The sequence below is a fragment of the Sinocyclocheilus anshuiensis genome, unplaced genomic scaffold, assembly GCF_001515605.1.
Source record: "Sinocyclocheilus anshuiensis isolate Anshui unplaced genomic scaffold, SAMN03320099.WGS_v1.1 scaffold226, whole genome shotgun sequence".
Lineage (NCBI taxonomy): Eukaryota > Metazoa > Chordata > Actinopteri > Cypriniformes > Cyprinidae > Sinocyclocheilus > Sinocyclocheilus anshuiensis.
Window position 1 is genome coordinate 136,197 of NW_015544137.1, and position 13,499 is coordinate 149,695.

General features: G+C 36.4%; 1 protein-coding gene across 3 annotated transcripts in view; it reads right to left on the reverse strand.

The window, feature by feature from the left end:
- The window catches only part of LOC107694979 (LIM domain-binding protein 2-like), a 54,229-nt gene that overhangs the window by 6,653 nt on the left and 34,077 nt on the right, over positions 1-13,499 (reverse strand). The window contains exons 3-8 of one of the 3 annotated variants that reach the window (XM_016494731.1): positions 12,579-12,751; positions 9,688-9,810; positions 6,725-6,808; positions 4,789-4,912; positions 3,341-3,394; positions 2,010-2,143 (exon numbers count right to left, since the gene is read on the reverse strand). In XM_016494731.1, coding sequence (XP_016350217.1) covers positions 2,010-2,143; positions 3,341-3,394; positions 4,789-4,912; positions 6,725-6,808; positions 9,688-9,810; positions 12,579-12,751 — 692 coding nt within the window. Of the gene's footprint in view, positions 1-2,003; positions 2,144-3,340; positions 3,395-4,788; positions 4,913-6,724; positions 6,809-9,687; positions 9,811-12,578; positions 12,752-13,499 lie in introns of all 3 variants that reach the window. The other 2 variants (XM_016494730.1, XM_016494732.1) reach the window with 2 other exon arrangements.

Sequence of the window (13,499 nt, forward strand, 5' to 3'; positions counted from 1 at the left end):
CACACACACACACACACACACACACACACACACACACACACACACACACACACACACACACACACACACACACACACACACACACACACACACACACACACACACACACACACACACACACACACACACACACACACACACACGGGATCTATATGATAATGAGCGCTGGCACAGAGCCAGTTGCTCCCACCAACAATATTCTCTCTGTTTGTGTGAATGTCTGGTGTCCTCAGTGTGATGGATGTTGACTAGATACAAGCAGGAACAAGCACTAGATACAAAATATATGCAATTAGAGTTACATACACAGAGAGACAAAACTTTCAAAGTGAGAAAATTGTGGAAATTAAAATATTTAATTTTAGTATCTATGTACATATATCAATTTATATGGCCATTTACATGACTATATGCTATAATTAAATGGAGTAATTTCATTGAAATAAACTAATTTCAAATAAAATAAATTTTCTTATTATTTCAAATAAATAAAATATAAATATTGGATTACAAATTTCGCTTTAACCAACTAACTGAAATAAAATAAATAAGTTTAGGTTTAAGTACTAAAACTAAAACTGTAATAAAAAAAATTTAAAGCTAAATAGAAATATATATATTAGGCTGTGCCGCAAGAGCATGTAAACAGTTTGACAGACTGAGCAGGCTGTTTCTCCTTACTAATCTCCTCTACGGCATTCATGTATCCAATTGTCCCTGAACTCCAGGGGAAAAGCCACGCATTACAAATCCCATCATCCATCTGCAAACAAATTTACCGCCTCACAATACCAATCCCCAAAAACAGCTTTAGCACTCGTGCGCTGTGTTTGACCCTGTAGTGTGTGAACTGGGAGAACACATCAACCGCCAGACTAATGCCTGAAGAGGAAGTCTGGGGGATAAAGAGGCACTCTGGGATAAATGCCTCTGAATTGGGGTTAAACACTGTAAATGGGTAATATAGGAATTGAAAATGAGGGCTAAGGAGTCTCTCTCTGTGAAGGTGCTGAGAGTGTATTTACTTTGGCATTGGGATTGAATATGCTTTATAATTGTGTCATGGCTCAAAAAACTGACATAACATTACTATAACGTGTCATAGCAGTACTGTAATGTGTCAGTTGTGAGAGATACAGAATCAGTACAGATAAGATACAGTTTAAGGGATAGTTCACCCAGAAAAATGAAAAGCCTGTCATTTAATCACAAACTTGTCATTACAAACCTGTATGACTTACTTTCTTCTGTGGAACACAAAAAGAGAAATTTTGTTTGTACTTGCCACATTTTTCAATGCAGTTACACTAAACTGCGATTGGTGATTTTTCAAGCTTCAAAAAGAATGTATAAGCACCACATTATAAAAACATAAAAGTGCTCCGTACGATCCATGCTCTATATTATAAGTCTTGGGAAGTCATACAGTAGTTTTGTGTGAAGAATAGACTGAAATTTAAGTCGTTATTCACTGCTAATCCCATTCAGTGGACCAATGCAAACAAATCATTCAATCTGGTTTTGTAAGATGAATCAGCTGATTCACTGAAAGATTTGACTCAAAAGAATGATTCGTAATGAATCAGAAATTCTGTCAATCTGTCAGATGATTTATTTAGTGTCTTATGGATGACTTGTATGATGGTTTTGTGGGGCTTTTTGTCATTTTGGAGATTTGTTTTCATTTTTTTGCTTGATGCAAATAAATCATTTTCTTAAAAATATATATATTTTGTGTTGTATGGTAGAAAGAGTGTCATATGGGTTTGGAACAACATAAGGGTGAGTAAAAATTACAGAACTTTTTTATTACTATCCCTTTAAGCACAGGTCACAGGGATACGATTGTCAAACAGCTATCACTGTGAATCAAAACTACAGCACCTCTTAATATGCGTTTTGAGAGCATAATCATATCCTTAGGACAGCAATCTGAGCAAAATTGTTTTAAAGTTTTGGATGGCTACTATGTATGTATGTAAAGAAGAAGATTTGATGCTTACAGGTACCTGGCTGGCCAGATTGAAGCTGTTGGCAGGGCTTCGTTTCTTGCCGCCAGCGCTGTTGCCAAGGCTACTGTTAGACGCACTGTTGGCAGAGTTCTTCCTCTTTCTTCTCTTGGTCGTGGTCTGTCGAGTGGGCTCTGCTCTCCACAAAACACACAAGCAGGCAAACACACACAGATCAAAAGTATCAATAAAACAAAAATAGCACACATCCACACTCATACATGCCACAATGCATGCTTGTTTTTTTTATTTTGACTTAAGTGACCAAATACATTTTGGGGTTGCTGTAAAGTTTGCAGGATGTCTGTTCTAGTCCACCTAAGAGTGTAAAACCACAGAATTCCCACTTGTTTTCCCTGAGAGGTCCCACCGAAGAGCTGAATTAGAGCATATTTCCCCAAAGACCATGACGTTAAACACACACATCCGTAAAAATCTGATAGAGCACAAATTGCTGCCGTTAGGAGCGTCTCGTAATACAGAGGACGGTGATTTGCTGTTACCTGGAGGGGCCACCATTCTTTGCCACTTCTGGAACAGACAGGTCTTTAGACAGTCTCTCGGGCTGAGGTTGTAGGTCTTGTGTCGGGACATTAGCTCTTGCATCGGCTCCAGAAGAGTTCTTCCTCTTTCTTCTCTTGGTCGTGGTCTGTCGAGTGGGCTCTGCTCTCCACAAAACACACAAGCAGGCAAACACACACAGATCAAAAGTATCAATAAAACAAAAATAGCACACATCCACACTCATACATGCCACAATGCATGCACACAAGAGGAAGAAAAAAAATACTTTTCCAACATATACAAACACATATGGGTGATTACATAGGGAAAGATAAAGACATGCATCATGCTTTTTCTATTTTTTTTTTTAGAGAGAATCAAACAGCATTCAAACATCTCCCAAGACATGCACTAGTAAGAGAGAACCTCTGCTTTTATTTGCATAAATGCTCAACAGTGCACACTGCAGTCTCTGCAGCCAGCCATGCATGCATACTTATATCATTAATGTCTGTTTACTTTCAATAAATAGCACTAACACTATCATTAACGTGTTTTCTAATTCCTTTTTTGAGGATAAATCCTTAAAAAAACAGCTTTTAAAGGAGACACTAAACAATTTTGATTGGGTTTTAGCAAATATAAATTTTTTTAATCAAACAAATTGCCTATTTAGAATGACTACTGAAATATCCACCTGCAATATCTCTCTTTTGATGCTGAGCATTTATGATTCACACAGACAGAAAATGTATTTCATGGGTTTCAATTTAGACACAGAATCTAGCTTCCCTATTAGAAGATGATTCAGAAGATGAGACAAGTACCTTTTTTGTGATTTGAGGGGAAAATTTCCGTTTTGAAGTTCTGTGGATGTCCAGCTGAAATCATATCCAAAGCAAGATTTACTTCCCAGATAATACTTAAGACAAATGAAGTTGTTATGCATATCTAAGACCAGAAGACATGCAAATGTAAACTGCAAGACTGCAGTTGTCAAATTTCATTGCAAAATCAGTGGCTCATTCGTTAGTCATACACAAACACATATTTCTGCACAATCCCTGATTGTGAATGTTTCATGCAGAAATCTCTATCAGGAATTAGTTAATTTTTGCTTTATACACTACTGCTCAAAAGTTTAGGGTCAGTGTGACTCTTAAACATGACTAATGAAAGGTAATGAAAGGTGATAATTTATAAACAGGTATAAATATACATTGATAAAAAGGTGATAAACAGACTGTACAAGGACATCTGTTTTGATTTTCTGGAGAAGAACCTTTATTTTTGTATGTTTATCAGTGCGAGTGTGTGAATGACTTACTAAAACGCCCTCGTTTCCACAGATACACATATACACGCGAAACAAGGGGCAAAAAAACGTATCAGCATATAAAGACAACCTTCTTTCCTTCCTGTTCCTGAACACAAATGCTCTCCAGATTTCAAAAGAATGGGAGGAAAGAGGGAAGTGAAGCTAATAAGGAAACAACAATTACAGAAGATCCACTTCGATACGGATTGTGAGAAGGCCAGTGCTGACGAGAGGATGGGGGTCATACAGGGTTTCACCCACAGGGAGCAGATGGAGGATGTGTTTCAGTCTCATACATGTCATGTTGTTACTGTTTAAATCATATTGTATATGTAAACCCGTCATGTGATCTAAAGACAAGTTTAAATCGTTAATGTTGATTGATTTGACCCCCTGAGGAACATACAGAGACATCAAAAGCTGGAGATATCCACTGTCTAATCCCTACTGACGTAATCTACCAAATGTGGTGTATTTAAGAGATTTTAGAAAGGATATGTGAAAAAAAGAGGACATCTATTCTAAAAATTCACAAACTGACCTGTAACCGTCCTGTTTTTCAACAGCAATTGGCAATAGTTGAAACATATTTATCTAAAATACTTGAATGTATGTTATTTATGAATCCAGCAGATAAGGTAACAGAATATAGTGTAATCCTTGAAGTGTAATTGCACCTTAATATTTTTATGTATAAAGACCCGTTTATACAGAAATATTAAAAATAAATATTTTATAAATTTGTAAAGTTGACACTGCTCTTTTTTGATGTATCTTATCTCTCAAAAGAATAAAAAAAGATTAATCACATAATAATTTTTTTTTTCCAGAATTTATTATAAATTAATTTATTAAGAAATAAATGAATATTGTTTTTCTCCCGTAAAAATCTGATAGAGCACAAATTGCTGCCGTTAGGAGCGTCTCGTAATACAGAGGACGGTGATTTGCTGTTACCTGGAGGGGCCACCATTCTTTGCCACTTCTGGAACAGACAGGTCTTTAGACAGTCTCTCGGGCTGAGGTTGTAGGTCTTGTGTCGGGACATTAGCTCTTGCATCGGCTCCAGAATGACACACAACTAAGAGAAACACACACAAGAAAAGTCATAATTTACTGTCAGTTAAACCATTTTAAACATTTAACAAAAACATGTCAAATCACACCATGGGTGGCCTGAAATTCACACGGATACACATACACACAAATCATTTCCCATTGACAGGATCGTATCCCAACGCTGCTGTATCCTCTCACTTCCACAGGTCCAGGGAAACAATCTCTGGATCCGGGCCCACAGAGCAGGGCTATTTCTAGTCTGAATGCGAGGAAACCTACAGGCTTCCTTGTCCATCTCTCCGAACAGTGGTCTTGTTGCGTCCGAGCACAGGAAACACCCTTGGTGTGGATTTACTGATAAACGCGATGAGACTAATGCAGGTTTTTCAAGCGACGCTAATGAGTCACTTCTACGAGGTATTTTTATAGCACACCAAAGTAAGGATCGTGAGAAATTACCCCGGTGAGAGCAAAAATGATCTTGTTTACAGGAATTACAGTGTGCTGCTAAAATCCCTGAGGTTGACCGCTCAATTAAGTCAGTCAAAAAATTTAGCCCATTAAGTATATGTAGTTTTTTTTTGTTTTTTTTAAGAAATAAAAATAGATGACAAACAACCTGACTGTATATAATATATACACCATGGCTGATCAAGTGCAGTGAAATATATTAATTAATTGCCACACTGTGCTGCTGAAAATATATAATACTGCTGAAATATATAATGTACAAAACCCCTCTGTCCACTCCAATAGTGTAAAAAACAGGTGCAGATTTGGCTGAAGGCACACAGACTTGCTGTTACAAGAGCTCCGTCTAATCCAAATTTAATTCACAATTCGGCTTAGGCTGCACCCCTGCATTTTAACTCTGCATTTATAAGCAAAGCTGTGCGTTTAATGCGTGGAACAACAATGGAGAAAGACAAACTCAGTGGGAAAAAAACGGTTGTTCCGAAAACCTTGAAAGAGCCTTTTTTTCTCGATTTTCCCAGCAGCTCGCTATAAACAAGTTTGTGTTTTGCTGAGCTCAAGCTCAGTGCAGAGAGAGACCCACAATGCCGCACCTCAACCGGGAACGCTCATTAATGTTATGCTAATTTTCTCTATCCAATTCATTTTCTCTCCCTCTCTTTTTCTCCCATTTGCAAAACGGAGCTGTCACTCATACTGAAATGACGAGAATAAACAAAGTCGCCATGAAGCTGGCTAATAAATTCTGAGCAGTTTTAACACACACACACACACACACACACACACACACACACTTTTAGTCACTTTTTAGTCACATATAAATGTATAAAATGCACAAATACATACATAGTTTAAATATTTTTTTTCAATATACATTTTTCAATATCTATGCACAGTCTAAGAATTAACAGCAACATACAAAAATTGAATTGCTGTTTTTGTTTGGACAAGGTATCAGGGTAATATCATGGGTTTTTAGACATATACTCTAGTATACAGCAGCAGATCTCACTTTTTGACTTTAATGCTCCCCGTTGTCTAACACAATATTCGAAGTTCCCCCCAATATTATAAAATTATTTCAGTTTTTGGAAGGGAGAAAAAAAAAGAATTATGATTTCAGTTTGATTTTGTGTTTTTCAGCACTTCAATTTAGATTATAGCTAGATTATTTTAAAATATCAATAATAATTTATTAATATAAAAGTCATCCTGCAGCTCCCTGGTTGAAAAATGCTGATATATAGGGTACCAAAATGCCATGGTATTTTCATCTGATACCATCAACACACCATGGTATCTCCACATTACTTTTTTTGTAAGGGAAATTGAACAAATGAACTATTTTTGTTCTGCCTACCCTGAGGTAGTTAAGGGTGAAGTTGGTCAGTCCCATGCGGGTGATGTTTTTTGAGAGCTGCTCCAGGACTTGAGGGTCTTGTGCCTGCAGGTGGACAAAAAAGGAACCTTATAACTTTATACAAACCCCCAAAAACCAAAGCAGGTTACTGACCAAAAGCAACACATATGATGCTTGTTCTTCATGCTTGTTTTATGAGACCCTGGATGTGACCACATATTCAGGGTTGTCAGATCTTTTTTTTTCTTTGAATATCTGAGGGGCTCTCAATGTCTATGGTGGTTGTGGCACTGGATGAGATGCTTTTTGTGTGCTGGAGAGATTCCAGTGATGCAATTTATCTGAATCTCTGTGATTACACTGAATACATTTCTGATTCAGATTTGGGACATTAAATCAGGAGTGTGCTGCAGCTGCTAATTAATATTGATTGACTAAATGTAAATTGAAATGTTATAGTGCATTTCACTATGATTTTACAAACTAAAGCTGTTTGTGTACTTACTGGGAAATCATTGACCAGATTCATTAAAGGGGTCCTATTATGCTTTTTCACTTTTTTAATTTTAGTCAGTGTGTAGTGTGTATGTTTGGGCATAAAAAAGATCTAGAAAGTTACAAATATCAAAGTCCACTCCAAAGGGAGATATTTCATTTTAAAAATATCCTTTTTCAAGAACTACAATGAATGGCTCGTTTGGACTACAGCGTTTGTTTTCCGGGCTTTGTGATATCACAAAGCGGCTCATTAGAATATCATTACAAATAATTACCGCCTACAGAAATTCGAATGGTTGGGGGGTGGGGAGGGGCGAGGTTGTGGTTAGAACGCTTGGTTGAGTGAGTGCATCAGACGAGACGATGAAGAAGAAGTGCTGCTGCAGAGTTAGTGCATCAGAGAAAATGAAGAAGAAGAGCTGCAGTGCTGTAGCTTCAAATTTTCGGCATGTCTAGAACAATTATTATAAGTACAACACGACGTAGCTGGGCACCGCGGACAGACGCCGAACGGCACCGCCGGTGTGCCTACACTCATAGAAAATAAAGTATTTGAATTTTAAAGAAAGACGGAGCAAGGGGCGTGGCAGTAATGAAACACTGTCTAAGCTGTTCGCCAATCACAACGCACTGGGACAGCTAACCAATCACAACACATTTTGTTTTTCGGAAGGCGGACCTTCATCAAAGCCGGAACTAATCGAGCCGTTTGTGCCAGCCTGTGGAGAAAGGTATTTTAATAATGTAAATTATGTGAAAAATAATGCGTTTTTCGAACCACCAAGCATGAGAGCATGTTCTAGTACACCCCCAAAACAAAATCAAGATGTTGTAAAAGAGCATAATAGGACCCCTTTAAGGTAAATTGTGTTAAGCAGCGTGCGTTTAATCACATATCAATGACATCAACCAATCATAGAGCTCCTGTCATTTGATTGGTCAAGGCAGCCTAAAATAGCAAGGTATAGAGCATGTGAAACGTGGTTCCTCACTTTGCTCATATTCTCATTAGCCTTGATCGGATGAGTTTGACTCAATTTCTGTGCAACTTTACCCTTGTGTACGAGAATGAGACGATCAAACATGCTGCAGTAACTTTTGCACTATCCCTGTCAAAAATCTTTCAAAGCCCTTTCTCCCTCATTCACTCTCTCTCCCTCTCCACCGAAACACAGGGCCCCAAAGGGCCCAATTTAAGAGCATGCTGTGAATAAGTTGCTGTGAACAAACTTTCTAAAACTAATCTATTTCTGAATCTACAAGGAGGAGAAATGAGTTAAAACTCGAATGTGGTTTAAAGCTCAATATATTGGGCTTAAAAAAGCAATGAGTCATTCAACGTTGAGTTTTATAAGGAGAAAATGATACAAACCCCAGGTTTTCAGTTACTTTATTTCCTTCATCACAGTATGTCAGCTGTATTCATTACTCACTATAAATTACTAATTTGACCTTTCGATTGTACATTTTTATTTTTCATCCAAGACAGCTTTTATGTCTATGAATAAACTGGTTGTAAAAATAATTTCTTCATTTATGCCATAGGTAAAAAAAATGATAAAGTATAGCAAGTAAGAATAATTATTTTATAATGATATACTGATATTATGATATACTGTCTAAACTGGATGCCCCACTCTATTTCTGACCTACTTCAGTAAAAATTTACAAATGGATTCTCAACTTTTGCTTTGACACGTACAGTGACTACGATAGTGCCTGGTATCGACACGTGTTAGGGTGCACTCATGATCTGAGTCCAAAATCGTAACTTTATTTTTTATTTTTATTTGAAAATTGATGGATGCAAACCAAAATATACAATTATTCATAATAAGTTGGACATTAGTGCAAAAACAAACAATGTACACTTACTACCATAAAAAGGTTTAGGATCAATAAGACAATTTTTTTCTACAAAAATATTATGCAGCACAACTGTTTTCAACATTGATAATAATAAAAAATGTTAATTGAGCAGCAAACCATCATATTAGAATGATTTCTGAAGGATCATGTGACACTGAATACTGTAGTAATGGTTGATGAAAATTCATCTTTGCTATCTCAGAAATACAATTTGAAATATTTTAAAGTAGAAAACAATTATTTGAATAACTGTTATATATTTCATAATATTACTATGTTTAGAGTACTTTTGATCAAATAACACAGCCTTGGTGAGCATAAAAGATTTCTTTCAAAAACATTAAAATGTCTTACCATTCCCAAAATTCTTTAAGGCTTTCTTACGTTTTTAAACATAAGCTCATCATGTGACATTATTAATATCATTATTAATTTCATATATCATACATTTGAGTTAAAAATCAAAAATTTAAAACAGTAAAACTAAATATTTTAAAATGAATAGCCTTGCAAAGGAGCTGATATACTGCACACACACCTGCAACCAAACCATTTGATAGCAGAGCCCTAGGATGGAGTGATGATATCAAACTCACATGCATGGCGAGAATGCTCCGTGGGATAAGTTCCCGATACTGTCTGATGCTGAAGTGCCATGTCTTGATTCTCATCAGATCATCGAAGGCGAACTCCAGAATCAACCGGCCCTCTGTACACACCTGAGAATGCAAACATTCAGAAACCTATAATGTATTTAAAGACTACGGACATTAAAGACTAGGTCTCTTTCTCATCATGAAGAAATAAGTTTAGTCAAAAAATGCTAACTCAGAGAGTGACAGAATGCATCACCTTAACGCAGGTGATATTTTTCAGATATTATGTCGAGTAGTTGGGCATTTCAACCAAGATGATTGAGTTTCGAAGCCATTTCCTAATAAAAGGTGTTTATGTTGTATACCTGAACCGAAGACCAAAAAAATTGAAAATCTTGAGATGAGCTTACACAAACACAAAACAACAAAATGCTGAATACATGCAGAGGTCATTAACCATTAGCAATCACAAAAAAAAAAAAACAGGATGAGAAAAACATTTTGCTGAATTTAGTGCTGCGCTACTCGTAGCCCCCAATGTTCTGTTGCTGGGGCAACCGGAGGAGGAGGCGGCGGAGGTGGAAGGGAGGGAGAAGAAGGGGGGTTGGGGGTGGGAGCGTCAGCTGATTAGTTGGCATGGCAACGGCAAAGATGTAATCCCGCCAGAGCCACTCTAATCAATGCCCTCAGCACAGATGGTCTCTGGAGGATCAACAAGAAAAGAGGCTGGCGGGAGAGCACAGCGCCATCACATGACAACACTCTTTCACATTCTCTCGCTCACTCTCCCCACTTTTTTCATCTTCTGTATGCTTCTCCTGCTCTCCGAATCTGTTTTTGTTTGTCTCATTCTTTCTCCATCTCTCCTTTTTGTCTGTGCAAATGAAAGCATCTGTCTTTCCCTTTCCCTCTATACTGTACTGCAGTGTCCAATAGTGGATATACTGTTCTGTTGTTGTTTTTTCTGCCATGACCATGTCATTTCCACCCCATCTGAAATCATCATTTACTTTGTGAAGGAAATTACATTTTGCAGTCTGCTTATTCTTGATATGGTTAATTTCATAGCTAGCATTTTATGTATCAAAAATACACACAATAACATGTTATTTTCACAGATGTAAACCTTGATTGCAAATAACATGCCTTTGGAAAAAATGTTAACAAGTTGGTTTAAAAGTACACTAACTTTTGAATAAATTTATTGGGTGAAAAATTGTTGACAGTTGAAATTTGTGTAAAATCTGATATAATTTTCACATACTAAATACTGAAAAGGCATTTATTTAGGTTCTCATAGTTTTAAACATTGGTAATTTTATAATTGTATTATTTCATAGATTGTGATTGTTAGTCTGGGTGTGGGATGGGGTAAAACTAAATCTACAGATAAAAGCCATATGAAAAGTGCCAAAAATAATTAAATAATGCATGGAATAAAATAATAAAATAAAATAAAATTTGCATACAATGCATACAATACAGTAAAAATAACATGAACAGTTCTCAAGACATTTTTTGCCTTCATATAAAAATGAAAATGGTGAAATAAGTTAGTTTTGATTAAATAAATCAATCAGTCAATCAAACGAACAACACCTGGGGCATAAAAGTGCCTGTAGATGAAAAGAACTAAATATATGAATGAAATTTTCTCCAATTGTGTACAAATATGCAAATAACTGCAAAATATCTGCTATTATGTTTTTGACAATTTCTCTGAATACAGCACTTGATTAATAAAGTACATCTGTGATTTTATAATCAGTTGCTCAAAGATTAGTGGGTCTCAATTCCTCTGTAATGATAAGTACACGGGCTCTTGTATGGATTAGAGTGGATTAGTACATATCAGTGTGTGAAAATAATCCAAAGTGCTTGATGGACAAGGTGGAAACATAAAATCTGTTGATAAGTGGTTTAACCCTCTGATGCATGATGTCCACTACAGCTGACAGAACTTTAAAAGCTATTTGTAACCACTGAGGGTGTGACGTTACATCCAAACCACCATGGGCCGATGGCCTTTGAACCTTTCTCATAATTCTACAATATGACTGTCCTCTTTATATGTCATTGTATTTTTTATTATTAGTATTTATGACAGCAAGAATTCAATCTGCAAAAGTGGTGAAGCATCAAGTAGTTCTATCTTATATTCCAGACAGCCTCTCTTGAGGCATAAACCCTCACACTAATAGAAATACAACAGTTATAATGTCAAATGGAAGTGATCTTTATAGATCAATTGCAAACTGCATATATAACGAGTAAAACAGTTACGCATAAAAAATGACCATGGCTTGTAATTTTGTCTGCACCTTTCAAATGCAGTGAAATGTTTGTGTTATGCTTGCTTTGGTGTCCTTGTTTAGTGCATTCAGACTGTAATACTGAAATAAAATCTTACCAACTTGCTTCTATTATTATAATTTTTTTACTATGACAAGGAAACTAATCAAAAACTAAAGTATATGACAACACACAGAGTGAGTACTAAGTAATAGATTCCAAAGCTGCCTGAAATATGTCACGAGGATTCCTAACGACCTCCATCAGTAAACACATAGAATAATGGCTGTGATTAAAGTAGTAAATTATCACGCCTGCCATGTTTGCTTGTTCTATTAGTTTATGGGGTTTATCACAGGGAATGTAAGAACTGAATGTCATTTCTCCTGCACTTTGAGGTTACGATAATGAGCAAAAAAGCACAAGGAGAACAAAAACGCATGTTTTGTTGACAAACAGAGGTGTATCAGCACCTCATCATCTACAGTATTAATTCATTTCAAAACATTGTGCCTGTTTAGAACATGGTGTCACACTCACACACACACACACACACACACACACACACACACACACACACACACACTCTCCCTCTTTACCTTGGTGAACATGGGCTTGCCGTGTTGTGTGACCATGGTGCACTGATCGCAGTCTACAGTGATGCAGGAGTTGTGGAAGGACTCTTTGGAGTGTTTCAGGATGTAGTAGAGGTCTGACACGCCACCCTCAAATACCGTACTGAAGTAACGAGGGATGAGGGTCCGCCCGATTGCTGAGGAGGAAAACAAGATGTCATTTACATTGCATTGCATTTTGTTGAATGTATTCCTAAAATGACTCAAAATGTCTCCACATCTCTTAATTTCTCACTGTTTGTTACGCTACATTATTAACAAATAAGACTGGTGTCCTACATCCAAGCAATTTCTTGTATCTTTCTTGAGATACAGTCATGTATGAATTAAAAAACGAACAAAAACGGTTCCTGAATTCCCTCAAATGGTGTCACCGTGCATCAGCACTGACATAGTAAGACTGGGAATTTTTTGATAACAATTGTTATATATTAGCCTAACTGATATGAAATATTATAATTTGTTTTTGCAAACTGTGTTTACAGTAACCTGCCTGTGGTATTGAGTTGGAATACTTATTCTTCCCTGCAGCTGGAGATAATTATGCAACTTTTTTTCTGTTGTTGTTTAACAATGAACAAAGACAGAGCCCCTGTCTGGATGTGTGGCCTCAGGTTGATCTGCACTGTTCGATTTTTTTTTTCTTAGCTTGTATTCTTGCTTCACTACAAAAAACTATAGAATCCATTATGTATATACTGCAACAAATAATTTTCTTAATCAGTATTTTTGTCAAGGTTTCTCATAAGAATTTTACATTTTTTTTTAATTAATTGATAAGTAAAATAGCATAAGATTTATATCTTGAATATATCTTAATGTAAGATTTTTAAACAAGCATAACAAATTAACAGATCTCACTAAATTCAGATTGAAAAGGGGGGG